This window comes from Temnothorax americanus, unplaced genomic scaffold (assembly GCF_048541705.1).
Source record: "Temnothorax americanus isolate GAGA-0224 unplaced genomic scaffold, ASM4854170v1 Scaffold7, whole genome shotgun sequence".
Lineage (NCBI taxonomy): Eukaryota > Metazoa > Arthropoda > Insecta > Hymenoptera > Formicidae > Temnothorax > Temnothorax americanus.
Window position 1 is genome coordinate 4,036,028 of NW_027509792.1, and position 24,629 is coordinate 4,060,656.

At 42.3% G+C, this 24,629-nt stretch overlaps 1 protein-coding gene across 13 annotated transcripts in view; it reads right to left on the reverse strand.

Moving 5' to 3' along the window:
* Positions 1 to 24,629, reverse strand: part of Gish (casein kinase I gish) — a 33,290-nt gene that overhangs the window by 4,528 nt on the left and 4,133 nt on the right. For 3 of the 13 annotated variants that reach the window (XM_077422415.1, XM_077422412.1, XM_077422411.1), the window contains exons 2-10: positions 7,703 to 7,743; positions 7,539 to 7,608; positions 6,140 to 6,306; positions 5,604 to 5,838; positions 4,844 to 5,163; positions 3,554 to 3,634; positions 2,254 to 2,379; positions 1,803 to 1,823; positions 1,138 to 1,244 (exon numbers count right to left, since the gene is read on the reverse strand). In XM_077422415.1, the coding sequence (XP_077278541.1) occupies positions 1,138 to 1,244; positions 1,803 to 1,823; positions 2,254 to 2,379; positions 3,554 to 3,634; positions 4,844 to 5,163; positions 5,604 to 5,838; positions 6,140 to 6,306; positions 7,539 to 7,608; positions 7,703 to 7,743 (1,168 nt within the window). Of the gene's footprint in view, positions 1 to 317; positions 776 to 1,137; positions 1,245 to 1,802; positions 1,824 to 2,253; positions 2,380 to 3,553; positions 3,635 to 4,063; positions 4,145 to 4,843; positions 5,164 to 5,603; positions 5,839 to 6,139; positions 6,307 to 7,538; positions 7,609 to 7,702; positions 7,744 to 24,629 lie in introns of those variants that run through there. The other 10 variants (XM_077422418.1, XM_077422416.1, XM_077422420.1 and 7 more) reach the window with 8 other exon arrangements.

Here is a 24,629-nt window from a genome sequence, read left to right on the forward strand (position 1 = left end):
AATTCGATTTCATCAAAACTCGTAGAAGAATGATAAGGAATAGGAACGTCAGGAAAGAGTAGAGAATACGGGATAAACAAAAATAATAATCAGACATTTAATTACAATTGTGTCAAATATAGAGAAATACATTGTTTCGATTTGTACAATACAATATAACTGAGAAGACGGGGCTTAAAGAAAATTGTCTAAATTACATATAAATAAAAATTCTTTCTCTCCGATGATTTATTGACATAGATAGTATATTAACGATGTAATAGTCAAGTCTCCGTATTAGATAATATAAACAAAAGAAACATTCATTTCGTTTTGCGAGAATGACAAATAATTATCTCTACATTATCAAGTCAAATCTTGCCCCTACATCTTACATAAATTGCAGATATGATTGCGAGAACAAATAGCGAAACTTGAACTACATAGCTCTGTAATATTTTTATAAAATATTCTATAAGGTAAAAGCATCTCACAAATATATATTCATCTTATTGTAATTTTATATTTTGTTCACGACACTGATTTTCTCATCATTAGCAGTCTAGTAATAAAATTTCTACGACAATAATCTCCCCCGATCTTCAATAATATTTAACAAATATTATATTTTCTTCTTATATTGCGAAATAGAAAATCTTGAACCGACCATTTCAATTGGTGTAACAAACCTATTTCGGGAATGAGGGTAGGATAGGTGCTGGAAATGTATGCTTGTAAAGAATGGAACAACAATTTTCCACATCGGGGACAACGTTTCGGTTTTCGAATTACTTTTCTGAAAATAACAGACACACATACATGCATAGCTTAGAGATCGAGCGTCTTATTATCTAATTTAATTCAATATTTTATATCTTCAATATCTTTTGATGTTAAAGATATAAGCTGCTATTGTTTTTATTCTGACTTCAACACTTACTTTAACAGTCGAAGTTTAGACTAAGGCTTTCTTTCGAGTTAATTAATTAAAATTGTACTAATAACATTTCAGAATATCGCGTAGATAAATGCAATAACGGAACGCGACCAAAAATATTCGTGGAATTGATCAAACAATTGCAGTTTTATTCATTTGATTATCCATATTTAGGAGAACAGACAAAGAGACGAATTGCAATAAAACAAACTGCTACTAACTTGGTTTCGTCGATCATGTCCACTTCCTGAGGTGCTGTAATTGGTGTGTTGGAGTGACCAGCGGTCGGATCATCGTTAGCCAGTTCTCCATTAGTTGACGATACCACCTGTACACATCGTACAACGTTATTGCAAAGAAAACGAAAACAAATATACAGGTCAATATCACATTAAGGGATTTTTACGTAACTATATAGATTTTATGTCTCAAATACTATATTGGATGTGAAAATCAGGAAAGAATCCTTTTTCCACTCTACTTGGATTTGATGATAAAGTAACGTACACATCGAAAATTGATTTGTCCAAAGTCTACTTGCAAGTTACACAAAGAACCAAGTGAGATCTTACAAAGGGAGGGAACGGAGATGAGAATTTAACGTAAGACAAGACTACTGTTGGTAACATAGATTCAATAAAGCAATATACTAAAGGAAAAAAAGAAGCGTAAGTAATAAAGATCTGATCTTCCTCAAAAGTCATACGGTTTGTACGTGACGATGATGCTTTTGTTATTGCAAGTGCATAGGAAGACAAGTGATCTGTACTAATACCGGATTAGTATCTCGTATCTAATTAAAGAAAGAAGGTAAGTCTCGATCACACACAATCGACACAAAGACAACATGCCGCAACAAATCAAATTGCACAGACTTCTAACTGACCATAATCCAGTGGTGCCTTGTCTAGAAATAGAGCGAACAGTTTAACTCCTGATAAATTGAGGCATCCCGTATACGTTGATATTATGAAGGTGAGACAAGAAAGATGATGGTTGGGGAAGAATAATGAATAATTTTGCCCTTAATCGATCTTTCCATATATCACGTGGTATCTTTATAATCTTTAGGAATATTATAATACGTTTCATAGGAAAAAGAGTGTATGAGATGAGATTAAGTAATTAATGTGTAATGAGATTTAACGCGTGAGTTTCAACGTCGCGTCTAAAAATCACGTTTCCTTCGCGGTTGCAAATGAATCAGCTGTTAAATAAGAGACGAGAAGATGCAAAGAAAGTCGAAAAAAAGGGAGAAGCTTCTGTGGGGAAGTCGAGAGAATGGCACGAGAGAGGGAGAAAGAGGGGAAAGACGGAAGATGCGCAGGTAAACTCACCTGTACAGAACCGTGCCTGTCAGCAGGTGTCAATGTACCACCGGCTCCTGATTGCTTCACAGTATCTGGCCACGTGGCTCCCACCCCCTTACCGCCCCCACCTCCCACCCCTCCACCTGCCACATCCTGAAGGAACAAGCATGACAATTTCGCAGTTGCGTCGCGTTAAACAGCTCCGCGAATAAACGCGAAGAACAGTAGAAAAAAAAAGATGTCGAGGAGAGATCCGAGAGAGAAATCTTTTGGTACGTATATAGCATGGCGATCAGTGATGATAAAACGCGAGATTATCCGCGCATTAATAAGATTAATCTAATCCGATATTAATCTCTATGACTATATTCGGGAAGGGATAAAAATGCGGTTCGCTCTCTGATAAATGAAATGTACATAATTATCTACGCATCAAATATTTTTATATATTTCACTCTGATGAGCTACGAGGAGAGATGCAACGTATTTCCTGGGCTCTAGTTTGTTACAAGCTGCTGAGCTACTTGAGCAACCAATAGAAAAATTACTTCTTCGTGCATGAGTTTATCGCTATCGCAGGTTTTGAATTGAACGTATCGGCTCGCACGACTTCGTCACGGTCCATCATCTATATTTAGTCACTCTAATAACGTTGCGCGAAAGGAAATTTATTGCCGTTATCAATCTGTTAATCGACTATTGATCTAAAAGACGTGAGTTCGCAGAGTTCACGCTCCACGATCGTTACATCTCGCGCGACCTTGTTTCACGAGTAGAAAAACATTACGCATTAATAATACGCATTATAAAATGTGACCGCGGGTATCTTTCCGACTATATAGTCATCTCCCAGCTGATAAGATAAAGTATGCATGAAGAAGTCGATTCAGCGTAACCTAAGGATGGCTTACATATCGGCCTTGCAACTCGAAGCGAACCTCATCCATCGTGAGGATCACATCCTCCTCAAAATCATCGTACTCCTACAAATTGATACGCCATCATACTCGCGTTGAGATTACGTGCTGAGAGAAACCGACAATAGGTTTGCGTGATGTGTTTTCGTTTTCTGCACTTAATACCAGCGCATGCCAGTATCTCCCCGTAAAATTTGTTCGTTTGATCTGTATCTCTACCCCGAGATAAACAAGAATTCTGAATCAAGGTCGTTGTTAAAACTCTGTTTTCGGTTCTTTCGCTACTGAGGCGTGTATCCATGCGGTTAACTCGAATAACAAATGGGCTACACACGTCGTCCATGCTTTTTGGCTTAGAAGAAAAGAAAAGTAAAGAAAAGGAAGAAGAAACGAAAGAAAACAAGGAATACCTTGTAAGCGGCGGGATGCCGATCGCGATTTGGTGATACGACGATCTCCTGGCCGGTTTGAAGGGATCCGACGGGCGTGGACTGTAACGAGAGAGAAAATGTTTGCTTTATATACATATATAGTGGACGAAAGTCTGTAATGAGCACTGTTATCGCACGCTTCTACGTATTTCACGAGGATATATGGATAACATACTTGGAGCTGGAAAGCGGACAGACAGACAGACAGACAAACAGACTTATTGACGAACTGTGCACTTTAATTTACGCTTAACAGAAGACCTGTGACATCACAATCACATTAGATCCCTATATACGAAAGGCCAGTCGGCCGTGACAAGTGGCAACGATTAGTTAGATAGAATATTGTGCGACAACGCAGCGATATTTTATACTACATGAAGAATATGCGATTATATTGCAATGAGCAAAGATATCGAAGCTCAATTACTCGGCCCGCGCAATTATCTGTCGTAAGATATTGTCGCTACTCGAGAGGCCATCACCAACCTTGTCGGACTTAGTTTTGTCGATATGCGAGGGGGCCGCCATCCGCAGCGCTCTGAGGTTCTCGAAGTTCTCGAAGGATGGCTAGAGATAGTGCATTGAGGGGGAAGGCAGCATGCAAACGTTAAAAATCAAATGTGAAACCGCTCTTCGGTACCGCATAGCTCTTTGTGTCGGGTCTGTTGGAATATAGGCGGGCGATTTACTTACCCAGCTGCCAGAATCTTTTCCCGACAAATCAATTTCATTTAGAAAATTACGGCTGACAAAAAAGTTACTATCAAGAATTTATGAATAATTTGGAAGAAAGAGAATCTTTTTTGCCGGAAAAAAAAAAAGAGGAAACGGTATTGACTTTGCACCGTCACTCGTAAATATTATTATCGTCATTTTTTACATTTCAAAGATCAGAGTAATATTTTGATGAAAAATGCTTCGTACAAATTTTCTAATTATATAAGATTGCTCACAAATAAATGACGTGGGCGATAAAATCCCCGTTTTTTACTTTATTGGACAGGAAAATATATAGATAACGTCAATGCGAGATCACGATTCAGTCGTCGATTCGTTTTCTCTTATTGAAGCGACGACTGTTATCACCAACGTTCCCCGATACAACACAAACAAGTTAACATGCACGCACTGACGTCATTGCTTTTGCAGATTATCGGATAAAAAGTAATGCGCGAACGTGAAAAAAGTAATCCGCTGAAAAGTTTTTTTTACATAAAAAAAGCTTTTTGCATAACGTAAATAAATAAAAGATCATTTGACACACACCATTGTCTTGCCGGTCCAATCGAACTCGCCGTCGTTGACGAAACCACGTCTTTCATACAGATCGTGGAAGAGCTTCCTCAAGTACTCGTAGTCCGGCGTCTCGAAGAAGTCGAGCCTGCGTACGTAGCGCAGATACGTGGCCATCTCCTCGGGATGGCCGTCGCAGAGCACCTCGATCGGCGTCGCTCGTTTCGTGTCGCCGATCTTTTGGTAGCGCTCCTTCAGCGTGTCGGCCTTCAGCCCTTGCCACGGCAGGCTGCCGCGCAGGAAGTACATGAACATGTGACCCAACGCCTCCAGGTCGTCCCTTCTGCTTTGCTCTGTTTATGGTAAAACGTACCTCTTGTATACTTCACATAGCTTTTGGCATTATCTGCATAATGGAAAATTTCATTCCGTGCTCCCGACGATATTAGAAGACACAAAATTCTGAGAAGCGCGTTATAAAAATGATATATTCGCGGCGGCTTCATCCTCAGCAGGTATCGTAAGTTCTGTCAAGTCCTCGGTACGCCATAGGTATCTGTGTAATTTCACATTTAAAAGCTTATTAAAATTTAAATAACTTTAATTTACGTTACTTGAGGTTTAAAAGATTTCACAATACCTGCTGAAGATTAAAACACTCGCCGCGCTTTCTCTCGAGCCAGATGGCTTAGCACGTGGCGGTTCGTTATGTAGTGCGACGCACGCACACATACACATACACACACACACACACACACACACACACGACGAAACAAAAGTAAACGCCCGTTACCTTTGCCAAGATGCGTGTTAATGCTCATGTAACGCGCCGTGCCGGTGAGACTCTTGTGCTCCCGATACGGTATGTGCTTGTTCGTCTCCAGGTCTATATACTCTTTGGCTAGTCCAAAATCGATTATGTGAATGATTTTTTCCCGCTTGGTAGTGGATCGTCCTATCAGAAAATTTTCCGGCTTGATGTCGCGGTATATCAAATGCCGACTATGAACGTATTCTATCCTATGGAGCTGGAAAAAAAGATATATTTGTGCATTTTATTCTATACGTAGCAAAATTATATAGATTTTCGTTCTCACGGTGCAATTTACTGTTGTAACAATTTTGAGAAATGATTTTTTACTTTCAAACAAATCTTTCAGGTGGTAAAAGGAGAAAAGCCCGAGGAAATAAGCGAATGTAAGACGATCGATGTCCGTGGGGTTTGCCGGACCTCAAACATCCAAGTTTGGTGTTTGAGATCGACCCCCCAAAGTGCGGTGTTTCAGAGTTAGTTTTGCGGACCGAAAGTGTTACGGTAATGCGACTTACGAGCTGTGTGGCAATGTTGAGAACGGTCTTGAGGGTAAACCTTCTCCCGCAGAGGTCGAAGAGGTCCTCAAGGCTCGGACCGAGGAGCTCCATCACCAGAGCGTTGTACTTCCCGCACGGGCCGAAGTAGTACACCTCCGGTATACCCTCTATATGTGTGTTATGAACTATACCGATCGACAAAAGCAGATCACACCCCAGATTACCCCCAGTATGCGCGATATTATCAGTTTCGTCGCAACGGAACGTGTAAAAATGAAATAAGAATAGTGTGACGATTGTAGATCAGGCAGATGTAACTCTACGACGATGGAAGATCTTGAAAACGTCGAAAATAAGCACATATGCGAGGATGTTTAAAATTTTCTGATTAATTTCTCATTTGACGCGGATACGCGCACGCAGGAGCAAGAGAGAATGAAAAGATATACGCAATGAAATTTACATTTTTGCATCATTCTGAACGCAATATTTCGCGAATATTTTTCACGAGCGACTTTGCAGAATACATAAAGCTCCAAATGGAACGTTAACGCTTTAAGTTTCGGTATTACATATGATGATTCTTTAAATAAATAATTCAGAAATATTGCCTCCAATGGGAATAATTACAAAGGTAATGATAATTAAAAATAATACAAGACTGACGAGAAACGTCGCTGTGTTTATCAAATGCGTGGCTAATAGATGTTCAATACGTGCAATATTGAAAATTATGAAGTTGCGACAAAAAAACCTCGATATCACCACCCGTGGAAAAACCGACTCAAAATTAGCCGAGGAATTAACCGTTAAAAGATAAAACGCGGAACAGCCTGTATATGGGGAAAAAAAAAAACGCAGTACCTTTATTTCTCCGGGCATGATTCGACGCACGAGGTGTACGTTTCCGATACAATCTCAATTCGTGACGCTAATTTGTGTCGAGCTTTAGTCAAGCGTGCGGAAACTACATGCGCGATTGTCTCACATGGGATTTAGCCAACTCAGGTCGTATTAAAATTGAAGTAAATTATATATCTCGCGTGTCGTATCGCGTCAAATTACGCAAAGTCGATTCGAACGGCTGCGAGACTATTTTCTCGCAGCGTCATCGACGAAAGATTAACGGCACTCTAAAATATCGAAAACGTTTATTTGAGAGTTATCGACTTATCTCAGGCGTCGTAGAATTAATGATCTACCTTCTACTTCTCTCCGTCACTTTTTATATAGACGTGTCTGTATTATATTTTACTGCGAATATACTCTTTAGCTCTTTCCTTTTCATTCTATTTTTTTTAATAATTCAATACTTAGATAATTCAATTCACACTCTCTAATTTCTTTTTACCGTATTTATGAATTCATGCCTTATTACACGAGATCTTGAACGTAATAGCGTGAAAGTGATACTCACCATGTGTACCTAATAATTTGTAAAACCTATATTCTAAATGTAGCTGTGGTGCCTTTGACTTCATTGGTTCCTGCAACGACAAGCGAGCAGGAGGGCTCAGCAGAGGTTCGTCGAGTTTTTCACGTATCGCGCGGTTACACAAAACGCCCGGTTTTCTTACTTACCATTTTAATTGCTACGTGCTCATTATTGTACAGGTTCTTCCCTGTAAAGAGAAAGGAAGGTCGATAAGAGCATTATAATTGAAATGATATAGCCGGGAGGGCATAGGGATAAATTATAAGGGAGAATTCCGAGGATGAGCGATGACAAGTTATTATAGTAGGGCCTCCGGACGTGCAATTTTCCCTTCTAAATTATCTGATTCAATTCGCGTACAATGGCCCGTTATAGTACTATTGCACCGAGTTACGTGATGTTTCACAGATATTACGCCCCCGATGACAATATGATTGCGCGATAATTAAATGCCGCGCGATAGCTCCATGCTGCTACTGATTGCAGTCAACGTGAGAAAATTAGATTGTCGAGATCGGCTGCGGTACGCGCGGTCACTGCGGAATTATGGTCGCCGGCTATGAAATTCTCGCGCAAACTTGTCGGGGGATGTTCCATTTAACGCAATCGCGTATATAGCAATTAATCCGATAATTTGCGTTGTTTCAAAGCGCGCATCGGATAGCAATAAAGCTGCGACGATCGCGATACCGTCGCGGGTAAATCTGTAATTTAAGTGCTGATCGAGAGTAAATTTTCGGCAAATGAAGAGCAGTTGGGGTATTATTTGACCAATACCCATAAACTATATCGATGTGAACAAAGGCCAGGGCAATCCGATCATTTTTCCTCGAGGATATAAAGAAAAATAATGTTATACGTCGAATTACGAAGATAATTTTATCTTCAGGATACAAAACGATATTAGCTCGTTTCGTGTCGAGTTAGTTAATTGCCAAATTAAGACTGCTTTCATTGCAAATCTAAATAGCAATTAAAATGTAGGAGAGTATGAGAATAGAAATAATATAATACAATTATAGTATACAAATCTCTTTGTAAAATTCGATAATGGAGAGATAAACATACGGAACATTTCTACTCTCTATACGAGTTACGGAGCGAAAACTTTTGAAAATAATATCCAGCAATTAATATTGAATTTAATTTTACAAGCGTGTGCTATACGCAGAGGCATGTACGTATCACGATCTGCACGTGACTTATGGAGAAATGACGGGGCAATCAGCTTCGCCGGACGCTACAGAAGCCGGCTAAAGCACAAAATTCAATTTTGACGCGGTTTAATTTTATATCCTGCAAAGGCTTCTTCGCGAATCTAATAAATGAAACGCGCGTGCACTAAGTAGCGTGTTTTCTTATTTTTCATTATATATACCTAAGCTAAGGAGCACGAACCGTCGAGCGAACTGTAAGCATGTCGCAGAGTCGCACGGCGACTTGTGCGCGACGCCATTCGAGGAGAATAGAACAACGAGAATAAAAATAAAAGGAGAGAGAAATAGCAAACGCTGTAAGGAGTGTGCAGCGAAGATAAGAGAAATGTGCGGAAAAGCTACGTCACGAGTCTTATCGTTTAATCCTTCGAATCTCCTTCGGGGATTTACCTAAAAGAATCGAGAATGTAATCTCTCTTAAAATTAGCCGGCACAGAGGCGAGCCATGTGTTTTCTTCTTTTAAAGCGAACGAATGTATGGCGCGTTTCTCGTTTCCTATTCGCGAGCGGTCTCTTATCCGGATAACGTAGCCGCGTGGCCGTAAATCGACGACGAGGATAATATCACGCGTCGTTGACGCTACTTGACGTCCACGTGAAGAAAAATGAAGCACTCGGGGCCTCGTCGCTCGAACGAAAGCACATTCCTGCGGCCACTTGCGCACCTACCTGCGGAGACATAAAGGATGCGGGCCGGAACGCACGAACGAACGAACGAAACTCTTCGCCAGAAGCGAAGGTCAATGACTCGCTCGCGCTCGCTCACTCGCTTGTGCGCGCGCGCGCGCGCGCGGGCGCGTTCTGCAATTAGCGGTTCGATACTTTCGCGATAATTAGCGCGACGGCCGCGCTTCTTCGGCCGCTTTATTCCCGCTCGCTCGCCGATGCGCGTCGCCGATTATTTCGGACAAAGATAGCGCCACGCCCTTGTATACAGGGCCAGCTGTCGCATCGCCGCCTCACGATCAACCCTGCGACCGCGGAGGACTCGTGGCTTCCTCGACAGGAAGCACCGATGACACCGTCGAATACCAGATATTGCGAAGATGTCGATATATCGGTTGGCCGTTGTATGACTACGCGGCCCGCGCTCAATCGCTTTTCTCGCGAAGTCATATATACGCTTTAGTCATGTTCTATCTTTTTAAATTAATAATAATAATTCTTAGAGGGAAAATGATAAGCGACGTGTCAATGATAACAGCAATAACGGCAACGATGTAAAATAAATTATAATTAATAGTTAACATCGTTGCACAGTTCATTATATTAATTTCGTGCCCCTTATCAGGATGATCTTTCTCAAGCCTTCCGCAGTTTCGTTGCAGAAGTCTTCGCGGGGTTTCCTCTCCTTGACGTTATTGTGTGAAATACATTTCGCTGTGTTTTACTAATGTAGCTTCTAATTGCAAGAATACAGATATTGTAAGGAAACCGGTGTTATATTTATAATCACTTGAAAGCTGCATACACTTTCTCAGAAGTATTTCCTACAAATGCTAATTTTTACTCCAGATACCGAATCAATTTTCTTAAGCGGAGAGATACCCGCGATATAATCGTGCACGCCAGTAATAAATAGCAATACTGATGATAACGACGTAAAACGAGTCGTGATCGATGGCGTAAAATAAAGTGTTGCGCGATATGAAATAATGGTTGCAATTTTGCACGACACGTCCGAGGTGCTCGGCGCGCGTTAAGGGAACGATCGATTGAACCCGGCCGTAAAGAGCTACCGAGAGGATCCTTTCATCGGGCGGCCACTCTTCGTGGATATAAACCAGTCTTACCGGTGCGAACGGGTGCCGCACGGCGAGAGAGAGAGAGCACAGAGGCAAAAATTGTGTGTGCCATGCCACGACGGAGAGCGTGGAAAACTATCGACCTGACACCGAGCGCGAGTCCGTACGGAGGTACTGAACGCAGCGGAGACCCGTCAGACAAAAAAAAGACCGAGTTCAGAAAGGGTCGTCGCATCCTGCCCGAGCGAGCGAGTGTGTGAGCCAGGGTTTCTAAAATTTTAACAAGCTTATTTCGGTGATCGCGATAAGCAGGAGAATATAGGACTACAGAGTATATGTTACATAGAAAATCGATGGAAAGTGACGGGAATATTTTCGAGAAGTTTGAAACGTTTCAATTTTCAAAGACTTTAACCCTCTATAACCGGATTTTTTTTATAATTAAACGGAAAGCAATGATTAAATCATTCATCAAATCATTAAAACTTCAAAAGCACAGGATATATGTCGGTATGTAATTTTTTAATCGTGTTATAGAGAATTAAATTGTTAAATAGCCAAGCTCTTGAACGTACACAAAATCGAATCAGGAATACATTTCTGATAATATCGACATAGCTATTTTTTTTAACGTCGCGCTTACTCGCGCATTTTTATAGCCTTCACATTTTGTTTGTTTTCGGAAGGTCTTCTCTAGAGCTAACGAAAGATAAACGCTGTCCACTAACGCCAGTACCACGGCGGCTACTAATGGGAAATCCGACCCTGATCCCACCCCTTTCCGCCGTCTTCTTTTCGCCGATGGTCTCCTCGTCCGCCTTCTCCTCTCCCTTTCTCGCTTAATCTGCGATTAACGCACGAGCACGCGGAGACAACGAGAAAGACAAAGAGGATGTTGAAAGGATTGGAGCCGAATAGGCATGAGACTCATGAGAGGGGAGCGTGCGCAAACGGCGTGCAAAATGAACACACGCACATGCATCCCCTTGCACGGCTTCGCGAGGGTATATACATACCCTACCGCGACGTATGCACAGAAACCGCGTGCGCGTGGGAGGATTAACCCTTTCGCTACTCTGCATCTACCGGAAAAACGTCCGGGAGAAAGTGCGTGACGCCTGGGGCACGTATATACTCTCGTATACTCCGGCCTGGCTAGAATTGCAAAGCGGAGTGGCGAAAGTAGCAAGAAAAAACTGTAGAAACGGTATAATCGCTACAATTTTCTCTGAATGAAACGATTAAGTCACCGGTGTCCTCCTCTTATCTAAAACTTTAATTAGAATAATTAGGTATTTTAATTCTTAATTATGTTTCTCGTTTTACAATCGACATATTCGCGGACAATTTATCGGCTAACGTAGACGTAAAGATCAGTTTAGACCAAAGTTATAGTGGAAATTTGTTTTGACGATTTCGTGCCAAGCTTCGAAGTTAATCATACACCTTGAGGTAAGTCGGGACACTCGAGACGGTTTTATACCGCGCGAGATTAGATCACACGCATCGTAAGTACTCTTACGCATCAATATATTTTATTTTGACGCTTGGCACAAATCCATCAGAATGAATTTCCGAATATGCATTCGCCGTAATCGTCATAGTCTTGAAGGTATTGAAGGTATAGAAACTTTAATATTTCATGAAAAAAAAAAACCGTATTGGATGAAAAAAATAGAAATAGTCTTTAGGAAGATGAAAGATTTAAGAATCACACATTCCATAATTTTTTGTACAATATAAAATACATTTTATTAATTATTCTGTGAACGCTTTGTAAGATTTAAGAAAGATCGAATTAATGTTATTAAACGCATTTAAATTATTTTATAATCGTGCTGTCATCTTTGAGAAACAATTTCGATTCCGTAATATCCTTTATTCTATTATTACGATGCTCCGGCTGATGACTCCAGTTACGAGTACGGTATTATAATATACCTGCCGCCGCGGCCGTCGCAAATTTCGGAAAGGATCGATATCGCGCGACGATCAAAACCAGGCGAATTACGGTCGTCGCTGAAAGAGCGAATAGACGACGCGAAATGCAACGACGTGTGACTATAAATACCTAAAATATTTCCATCCATTATTTCTACCGGATTGGAGAGGCGACAAAAAATTGCGAGTTTGCGCAACAACTCGTAATGCACACCTGACGATTTTCAATTTACCTCTCGCTTTGTTATAGTCGCAACACTCATTTCCTCGACTACAATATATCGAGAAACCAATAACTCTGAACTCTTTCGTTTCTCAAGTATTTCGTTTGCAAGAATACCGCCACGGCACGTTAATTACGGGAAAACTACGGAAGAGCCTTATTAGCGATTCCGTCAAGGAAAACCCGTCAGGATGTCGCGCGATTTCGTAAGGCGCACGCGCGTTTTATCGGAAACTGATAACGTGCAATGGCTTCTGCGAAGGTAATCGAAATCGTATCGAATTGTTTCGCAAATTGACGCAACATACGGTACATCATTACGCTCCAAGTGTTAAAAGTTGAAATTGAAGTGCCACCACCGTTGATTTGCAACAGTAGCCATGACGATGATGCAAACAGACAAATGAGAATTAATATTCATTTACGATGTGAGTAGGCAAATGAGAATTAATATCGTATTCATTTATCATATCGATTCTTCAATTCTTCACGCCTGCAATTCAACTCGCGTATACGATTATTATTAAGTGTTTAAGCCTGTACGATTCGGGAAATATCCTCGTCGTGAAAGCGTATGAGAAGCTCTGTACTTTTGTTACCTAACAAAACTTGGGTTCTGTTAGGTAACGAAACTTTGTCGTCGCTAAAGTATCCGAGTTAAACTTTCGACGGTACAGTTTGACAAGTGCTTCGCACTTGTGTGTGCGGTAAATTTGCAATGATATCGTTTATCTCGATCGTTTCTACTATTTAATGAAAAGGATATTTCACGCGTTATTGTACAATTATTCTATTATCTCCGTACTGTAAAGTATTAACATATTAAACGTTTCATCGTTATATTGAATAAAACGAATGAAACATATACATTGCAGATTTGGCGCAATAACGTCGCATGGGACGTCGCATGAGGATGTTTCACTGCGAAATCGCAGTGAAAACACGATCGTTAGCAAGGCCGAGGAAAAGGAACAAAAGCCAATGAAATGAGAAATAATTATTCTATCAAGTAAACGATTAAAATAAGTCAATAGATAAACTGTATGAGAACTACGAAATTGTCATTAATATGAAACGGTGATAACTGTATATGATTACTGCATGATTACAAAGTAGAAATTATACACAGAAATACGTGAATAGTCATTAAGTGATATTATCGTTGTCCATCTCTCTCTTTTCTTGATAAAAATAGGATAATTGTGCGCTATTATATAAATAGCATGATTTTCTTTAGATCTTTTATCGATTCTTGCTCTTGCAAAGTCCTCGGGGGTACCATATCCTCACGCGATGAGGATATCCTGAAATTTTTCTTCTACCCGATCTATATTACATTTTATAGATTGTATCATTTTTTTAATGGTTCATTTGTAATGATATTATCGTAACGACTGTCAGGAAAATTCTTTCGCGCTGTAGGGGAATGTATAATGGAGAATGCGCAAGGGAGAGGATAATTTCGAAAGCATGACAGAGCGACGTAGGACCTTGAGGATCCCTCGCGGCAGTCGACGTGTCTTCTCCGACCGTTACTATGGGCAGCTGTCCGCCGCACCGCCGTGAAATGGTACGAACTGGCAACGTTCGATGTTGCGAGCTTCGAGAGAGAAATGGCATAAAGTAGGCACGGTCGATGGTTCCCGAGGGCACTAAGGCGAGCAACGGAAAAACGTGTGAGAGCGACAGAGGAGATGGCCGCAGGTGTTGCGAGTGAAACGTCGAAGCGGACGACACGTGCAATTCGACGCGTCTGTTGACGCCAAGAGTCATCGAGAGCTGTGTTAAAATACAAATTATTTCCGCCGCCTAAATGCTTCAATATTTGTAATGCAAATAGCGATAAGGATATTATTTCGGAATTATTATATATACAAATTGCGCGTCTGATATCTGTAACTGTGTAAAAAACTGTAAAAAAAAAGAAACTACAATTTGTTGGAGAAAGTGCTCAGCATGTATACAAAAGTCTATATCAAGTAATTATCTAGAAATTATCATCACAGAAAATTCGAAATTTTTTTACACCATAACATATTCGTAAGTTGAATATCAGTAAAATCAAAATGTGTGTATTTAATGGAAATTAAAAGTGTTATGAGTAATGGCATTCAATCAAGTTTTACTTAATGGAAAATCTATCCCACATTGACCAGAGAACGCGCTTCTCCGGCGCTTTACGTTGTTTTCCGATATATAGGCGGCAGATACGTCTGTGGCGTGGCAACTGTTCCATTAAATTAATTTGAGCCAGGGAGAGCCAATAATACGTATTACGACTAAGCCTGCGGCGAAAATAGGACGTCGTATTTATTAACGCGGAAGTTCGGCACCGATTTAAGGACACGGCGGCAAATTTCCGACGATCCGCCACCTGAGGGGCCGCACGGGACTATTTTTAAACTTCACTTGCAACGATAACGAAAGGTTAACACGCGTGGAAGAATGTCGAAGGTGTGTGCGGAAGAACGGCCCGAGATGAAAAAAAGGAAAAAACGGCGGATCGATAAGCACGGCCGTCGATCGTCGCGCGATTAGAACGCGGCTGTTGATTTATTTGTCGCGGTTGCAGATAAGAAGACCTTATTTCTCAGCCAATTTCGGATCGACTTTTAACCGACTTCTGACTCATACTTATACCAAGATATTTAATATTACAATTTTTCACATGAACAGCGAATGTCATACTAGATTTTGATTAAAAAAAAGACCGCATTTAAATCTTTTAGAAGATGTCAGAAGTAAGAATCATCTAAAAAATATGAAATGCAATATGAAATATGTATTTGATGTTTACGTGTCAACAGTAATACGAGACGTTCCGCATTCCAACTTCATCCTCATTAGAGACTCTTCGATCTGCCCCTCCCTGCTCACTTTTGTCACTTTTCATAGGATGTCCCATTTTTGCCATATTATTTTTAGCGGAAAATTCTTTGACCGTTTCGTAATAGATTCTTCATTAACAAAAATGTTAAGAAAGATCATTATCGTATCTTTCCCAAGGCATGTATCTTCATAATTAAGTCTCAAATTGGTAATCCATATTTGAAATTAATTAATCGAAGAACATGAGCCATTTTATTTCCTCGAGTTTAGTTTATTAGAAATTATTTTCCAATCATCGGTTATACTTGAAAATTATAGCTGTCATTTTGATCGAAAGAAAAACTCTAAATTGGCTGAGGAATCTGTCGCGATAAAAAAATAATTGCGATAAAACTGGGACGCGCTCCGTGATCCTTATTGACTCCAAATTGACCGAATAATCTATCGTTGGAAAATAACGCGATAGAAATGGTACACTCTGTACACCGCGCCGCGCGATATAACACGCGACCCATTTCCACCCTCGCGTAAGTCAGCCAGGGACGAAGAGAATAGTGGGCTGGGTGTAAATTAGCACTCAAGACACCCATTCGGAGCATTAATGGGAAACATCGCCGGATGTCGCCGGCTTCTAGACGAATTCAATTTCGAACGTCTTCGAGCGAGGTCGAAGCAAGAGAAAAAAAAAGACTTTCTCGCAAAATATAATACACGTGTTCGCCACTCTTCGATTCGATCGTCCTTCTCTAATAATATACATGCTCATTGGACGCTACGGCAATTTCTCGATCTAAAATTAGAGAAGCAAGCTTTTACGCTTTTATGTCTCAATACTGACAATTGTAATATCTTCATGTCCAGTTTCCACGTGTAAATACTTCGAGTCCAAGATGTATAAATGTCGGAGAGCCTGTTTTTCATCGCGTCAAAGATATCAAAAAAAGTAATAAAAAAAAGTGATAATTTCCAGTTTCAGATAGTCACAACATTGCATATTAATACTCTATAAATAGCACAAAGTGTATTTCGAAATAATAAAGTTCGAAATACATTTTGAGCTATTTATAGAATATTAATATGCAATGTGTGTTAATATGAAAGTGTGTTTCGAAATAACAAAGTTCGAAAACAAGTTTAGCGTTTGAAAAGCCCTCACATACGGAACTGAATATCTCTTTTCACAGCAAGAATTTTGATGTGCTCCGCGATACGTCCTGGCGCATCCGCGAATAGCGCCGTAGTGAAACCAAGTCCGACAGCGCGATGGCGGTGAAAAAAAAAAAAAAATAAACGTGCGCGCGATCGACCTAGATATATCATCGAGTGTGAAGAGCACCCGCGTCCCATTCGCGAATAATGAAAGCATTAATTAAAAATTGATCGCGAATTAGCTCTCACGCTTCGTCACCCTCGCGTCTGACAAAGCAATATTTATATACATTCGTGACGGAGTTAAATAAATAATTATCAAGGAAACGTGCGGAAAGCGCGATCTGCTCTCTGCACTCGAGAGACCTCGAGGGGGATTCGACAATGTCGTAACTCTATTTTATCGCGATTAGCGCGAATGCTTTCGCTTCTACGTTTCGCTAAGAGCATCTGGCCTCGCATTCGCTCGCGCGATCCGTTGCCATCTGATTCGAGCCGCGAGGAAGGAAGCGAGTCCGCTGCGCAGAGGAGCGCAACAGGTCCGAAGGTATGCCCTATGATACGGAGCGTAAGAGTGTAGAAGCAAGAGCGAAATGTAGGGCAACCGGAGGCGGAGGCGGCGACGGCGATGGCGGCGGCGGCGCGGCGCTGGCCGTCAGGCTCCGCAATTTCGAAAATATTAAATCGGACCGCCCGGTTGCCAGGCCGAGTCGCCAGGCGAACGAACGATGCGATGGCGCGATCGACCGTCGTAGACATAGGCTTAGACACGTAGGTGTGAATGTAGGTCAGGGTACCAGCACGTGCAGCGGAGCCAGGCCGCGTGTAACGCCGGGGAAGAATACGTCGAAGGACAGCGGAGAGTATACGGATAAGTATCCAGGCGGGTACTTGAACGGCAATACTCGTCCCGAGCAGACCTCGATAATTTTCAACTGGAACGCTGTTTACCCGGAGCTCTCTCATTGTCAGAGACCGTCTTCCAGGCTATTTCAAACCCCGATACGCCGGACAAAGGTTAATGGACTGGTTTCGCTGGACAAGGCAGATGACGCTTGAATCATCATCGAAAAGTAATGTTCGTTCTCGAGTACCATCGCGCCGATATCGATATCGTCGCGCGAAACATCAGTTAGCAGTGATGTAGCTGCGCCGCGTGTAGACGGTGTTCCAGAACTGTCGCCGCACCTTTCGTCCGTGAATTCTCTTTTAGCTAATTTGAAATCAATTTCTCCTCGGTGCAACGAAGCGATAGAGATTCCGGATTATAAACAAGAATATGAAGAAGTTTGCCGAGCAGTTTCTAAGGCGCGGATATGCAACATAGAGCTCACGCGTTAATAGACTTTTTCTCAGATCCTAATGACATTTAACAGAATTTTGCCTCTGTAAAGCAAAGGCTGATTGATCGAGGGATAGTAGATCTGGAACACCCTGTATAGGTGATCGAGGAATTCTAGACGCGTTTAGGCCTTCGCCACCGAGAAGACCTCGCTATCGCCAGGCCCTTCTGGATTCGTGTTGCGAACCCGGCAACAGAGAACAGTTTCCTCCGGTGACGGACCGCGGAACGAGAACGACGCGCAAAAACGTCCGACCGCCTCTCGTCGGACTATTGTTCGCGAGCGCTCGAAAGAAAAAAAAAAGGCAGGAGGGCCGATCGTAGATCGCTCTCTCAGGCGCGTTTAATTTCACTCACGACTTACACGCAGCGCTGAGCAACCGTTACCGGCCAGCAACGCTTTTATAGCTGTATTTTTAACCCTGGACGAGTAACGCCGTGCCGCGATGTTGGCGATTCCGCGCGTATCGTCTTCGAATATATCGTCTTCTAAAATCGATATTTTCGAAAGTGATCGCCTCTTTTCCCCGCGCCACGTATTTTCTAGATGATAAATCTTCATCACGAGCGCGGTTCTCGGTGGACGAAGTATTGACTTTCGCGTATAGCCAGGTATTCCTGGACTTTGTTGCGGATGTAAGAAGGTAACAGCTATAACGAACGTTACGTTCGTAAGGACGACGTCAGCGCGATAAATCGACCTACGTACGTAAATCCGTTATAACCATTTCGCCGACCGAGCGTGCCGTAAATCAGGCAGCATTTGTGCCCGAAGGTATTTACATTAAATGACTTGAGCGATTAATATCGCGGACGAAGTATTCGGCGAGGTTTTGCCAAGACCAGAGAAATGATTGACGATTTTGAGATGATCGAGGGCGAGATAGTTTTCACCGACAAATCGACGTGGGAGAAGAAACTGTTGTACGTGCATGACCAGGGAAGTAACAGGTATCGGAAACGATGGCGAACGGAAACGATAGATAGTTTAAATTAACGTTGATTAATACGCACCACGCCCCTCGACTTAATCAGAAAAACTCGACTCGGAGAAAGTTGCTTCAACGACATCGCGAAACGACACCGCGCGCCGGCAGTCCGCGTGGGCATCAGTCATTGCCCAGTCGGAGTAATAACTCGAAGAAGAGCGGCGCGTGTTGGAGAGCCGCGGAGCGCGCCGACGATAATCCACTTGCAACGGCGCGAAACCTTCAACGGGACGCGCGATATAATTTTTATTCAAGCCGACGAGCGTCACGAGGGACGGCAAGAGCGCGCGTTCGGGCGAACGAAAGAAAGAAGAAGATGAGTGAAAACTACCTGGAAACACTCCAAGTGCAGTGTGTTTTTGTCGCAAACAGAGAAATGGATTGTTATCGTAAAATGATTCTGGAAATATGAATGATTCGGTCGGCGTGTCTAGCAAAATCTATTTTGTTTTATATGTGTGATAAACATTTTAATTACTGGATATTTAACAAAATATTCGACGGCTCGCCACATATGCACATATTCTTTTCCCACGCAATATTTGTTTGCTCATTGACGTAAATTATTCGATGGAAAATTTTCACAATGTCAATTGTTCGGAGAAATAAAAAAGAATTGTTTTGCTACAATCGTTTTACAGAAAAATTTATTTTCCTTTCTCTGTGCCTCATATATTTTACCCTAATTTTGTCAAACGCGGAAAATACTGTAACTGTAACATATGACTTTATTTATATCAATTTATATGTGTTGTGCTATTTTGCAATAGTTAATATTGAAATGTTCGCTTTACGTAACCATTAGATACTCAACAAATTGCCGATATTAAGTACGTGAATAGCGTGGCGTTTCGCTATTATTGATTCGCGTGGCACTCGCACCGTTGATTTATGAACGAGCGTATATTGACTAGAATAATCGGGTTTCGCTCGATGCGGACATCTACGCATCCGATATACCAACACAATAAAATAAATCAATAAAAACGCTTATCAAAGGTCTTCTTAATTCCCATATTACCGGTCGAGTAACGCATCAATTAACTGCAGAAGCGAAGAAAAAGTGAAAATCCTGAAGCGCGAATTATTCTTAAATATTTCTCAAATTAAAGCCTTCGTTAGAGATCCTCATATCTTCGAGTAGACTCAGCTCTTATTTTTTTCCGTTAAATCCAAATTTTAATATCAGTATAAATTAGATATACATTCAATTTTCAAGTATTTGTGCAACGTGAGGGAACGACAGTACGGCTGATTAAGGCCGTAGATTTAAAACTCGGAGCGTGTCGGATTCCAACGTATATACTAAAACGCGTGCAGGAAGCGAATGTAAGAGCAGGGTTAAAAGGGCGTTGCACGGTACGCGGCTCGTTCGTTTCGCTCGGCAACGCGACCAGCCGGCAAGTCTGTCGTCCTGAGTCACTCGAAGAGCCGAGTCGGCCGAGCAGACAGGTTGCTAGTTGCTACGTGCCCTCGAGAACCTGCGCGGACATGCAATGCGTGTATACACTGCTGTACACGTGTGACGCGCGCACGAGCACGCGACTCTCTCGTGAGTCCGTGTGTTCGTCACGTTGGTCACGTTGTATTACATTGTCGAACGAGCGCATAGTATAGCGCCTACTCATCCAAGTATAACGTAAAACAGAGGAGAAAGAAAGAAAGAAAAGCGGACTTTGAAATTTCAAGAATTCGTAGATCGTAAAAACGAGCCGTCGCGGGCCTGGGTTTGTCCCAGATGACAGTAACGTCCCGATGGGAAAGAATGCACAGGATCGACCGGGGCAGTAGCGGCGAGCGAGACATAGCGCATGTAGGTAAATGACAAAAGAACTGCAAATCGATGAGAGCTTTATTAAACGATGTCATTTATACGACGCTAATGATAAAAGAGATAGCGTGCATGGGCTCGCGTAACGCCGTAATTGCGTGTCCCTACCTGAAAGTTTGGATCGGTTGAAGACTGGAAAATTACCGCGACGATGACAGCTGCTGCGCGTCGTGAGAGGCAGATATATACGAGAATTTGAGAGTCAGCTGGGCGGCTGCTGGGAATCAGCTGATCCGCGTAAGCGGAAGTAACGCCTAATTGCGGCCTCGCGAGCGCGCTTATACGCCGAGGCACGAATGACTCGACGTAAAGGGTGGGCCGGTAATCAAGACGCGAAACAACAGAAGAACGAGGAGAATATTTCTTTTGGGAAAATAGATTAGATTTGTGAAGGAAGGCGGTCTCGCGCGCGCGTAAAGCTTTGTTGCGTAAATAATTCACGTTTTCCTATAAGAATCTAATTTAGAATCTAACTTGCGCTTTGTATTTCGCGCGTTCTGAGAGAGAAAAATACGCCTGTCGCAGTTGCGACTTCATTCAGATGTGCTTTCATCTTCTTCGAGAGGGAGCGGGGAGAATCCCTCGACGGGGACGAATCGGAGTGCGCTCTTCTCAGAAGAGTCGATCAATTTTTGTCGGACGTGACCGTGGGAACGTAACGGCGGGCTGCGATCGACCCCCTCAGGTACAACCGGAAGGTCTTACGTGTGTGCCACTTTGTGGCCTACGGTTTGGAATTTCGTACTTCCCGTCCTCGAACACGTATCGCGGTTCCGGCTGCCGTGCACGAAGATTGCTGCGCACGAAAAGCGGACAGGCCTTATCGCTTCTAGATTTACGGAGTGAGCCGTTTTCTCGGTGTACAGAGTGTTCCATTTCTACCACGCGATACCTTAATCCTTTACAGGCTAATCGGTGCGAAAAATTTTACGAATGAAATATGTAATATAACAATATCGAAGAAATTAACATATACATTAAGATTTATGTATCAAATAATACCGAATCAAATAATAATATTTTTCTTGTAAAAGGAACGTCGACTCGCGCAAGCTATCCCTACTGTCCGAAGAACTTGTTTGTCGTCCAACTGTGCGCAAAGTAACGATTGTTGGCATGCAATTACGTGTGTGTATATACGTACACGCGCGACTTGCAAAAATCTGGACCGTGAGTGGTTCGAAATTGGGTCATCAAGGTGTATATACGATTCCGGATTCGGAGCGATGTATCAGCAGCCCGGAAAGCAATTTGCCGACAATTTTCGTTTAGATTCGCGCATGGTGCGCGCGACGCCGACGGGTCAATTGGTGGACGCGTTTACGACCCTCGAGCGAGCGAGCGAGCGAGCGAGCGAGCGAGAAACAAGCACGAGGTAGGTGATAAACTGATAACGCATGCATAACGATATTAACGACACACGCGTGTCCCTCATTGCGCGGAGCAGCCGGCCAAGCCGATGAAGGGCTCGGATTCATTCCGGTGTCGAGTGTTGTTGTTCGACAAACGCGTCGTTGCCGCCACCGCCGCTGTGATGCTCGTTTTTGTCGTCGTCAGGAGGGACACCGAGCAAACTTGTTCGCTTTATTCGCGTTTTATCTTGCAGACATTTTTGCGCTTGTCAAAATAAAATAGCTGCGCGTATTTTGGAACTCTCGAGTTAGAATAAGGAAGAAGAAACAAGGGATACGGACATTATTCAATACAATTACACAAAGCGGTATTAATTATCGAATATTTGTGCGATGTTCCGTTATATCCCTGTATAATTAGCGATTCCACATGTGTTGAATAAGACAATTTTTCAAAGCAGGGAAATATAATAAGTAAGAAATATTAACGAGAGATATATAAATCATCCGTTTTAAGGATAGTCACGTTTCGATATATTCGAGCTACGATAAAAAAAGGAAGAAGAAAGGTAACATCGACGTGGCATCGATGCAAGCGTAAAGGTCTAAACGCGATACAAAGGTACGGGTGATAGGAACGGGGAATAAGCCAGGTAAAAGAAATGACCAGATTTCAACTTGCCAAAAACTGCGTATCAACGCAACGAAATATGAAATAGGCAATGGGAACACAGGGAACAAAATTTCCGACGCGTTGTGGATTTCTATTTTCTATTGCCTGTACCTGACCAATCACCCTAATGAGTATTTTATTACAAGTTGAAACGTGGTTATTTCCGTTGCCTGGCTAATTCCCTGTTTCTATTGCCTGTACTTCTGTTTAGGCCTTAAAAAGATGCAGCATGATGAAATAATTTATAATTGTCAATGACTCATGCGTGTTATCATTGATGGCATATCAGATGTCATTTTTGTAAGCGCGAGTGCCGGTTCTCGTGCTTTGCCGAAATACACCGGCAGCCTATCTACAGAATATATCAACGGTCAAATAATCTCCAGCAGCGAGCGAATTTAGAATAAAATTTTTTTCGAGCTGCCTTCGACAAATTTGGAACAAATTCTTTTTCGAGCAAAGATTCAATCGGACACTATACATATCCTCTTCCACGTAACGTTATAACTTCCGACGAGATGGATCCGATATCAAAATTAAAACTAGGTTGAAATCTGTATTCCGCGTCAAATTTCGCTTTTCCGCATTGGAACTCCCGGCGTGACTTGTTTACTCGAGGAAAGATAACGCGATATACTTACTTCTCAACTGTCGCTCCTAACGCCAGAACGTCCGGTAAACTTAAAATATTTTTCGTGCGAGTTCTGCGGTCTCGCGTCGCGGCAGGTACTTCAAGAAGGCGGCCGGCGGTAGAACCGCACGAATATTCACCCACAAGAGAGCGAGTATTCAAAGATGAATCACGCGAGAGCGGTTTCTGGAAATTCTTTCGCTCGCCCCGGCGGCGTTGTCGAAAGAGACCATTATTCTCCCTACATGTTTTCTCCATATTCACTCCGGATAAATATTTCGCGGAACAATCAAAATTTATGTGTCCCTTTATTCATTCTCTCTCTCTCTCTCTCTCTCTCTCTCTCTCTCTCTCTCTCTCTCTCTCTCTCTCTCTCTTTCTCCTCTAGGCAAACATACGCAAGATAAGCTGTAGGATAAGTCTATCTATCTTTTTAAGTATACAATCTCCGATATTAACAGCTAATTACTAGCTTGTCACGAGCGATATAATCGTCGACGATGACATCGAACGAGCTGTTAAAGCGGCTATTACTAACAAAGTCGTCATTATACGAATGGGTAATAACGCGTTAGCGAAATCGCGGCTCGTGTTAACCGTGCAACGAGCCGAGCGCCGTAGGATTTTCCGCACGAACGCCGCGCTTTTTGCAGTAACAACCGCGGCCATTACGGCTGGAAAACGCAATGTTTCCCCGAGCCGAGCCGAGCCGAGCCGAGCGTCGCGTCGTTTCGCGCGCGATGAAACGCCACGAAAGATGTTGCTCCGAGCGCATCAAAGCTGCAAAGCCGTTTCGCTGTGTCAGCCCGCCTGATATTTCGTCAGCTCGGCAAAAGATTTCTCCGTTCGCGTCTCTAAGACACGTCGGTAAAGAGGTATCTCTAATACCGAAGGGAACAGGTTTATTTTACTTTTCGGTAACAATTCTCAAAGGCATCGGAGAACTCTTGCACAAAACGATCGTCCCTCGATCCGAATTTTGATTAGAAAAATTGCATAAAAAAGAGATCGAGTATAGAGATGGAAAGAATGTTTAATTTTATAATTCAAAAGGGGTAAAAATAAATATCGCACTGTTTGCGATTGATAATTGTGAGAACACGTTGGCGCTTTGTCGGAGGAAGAACATCAATATTTGCAGGCTTCCGGTC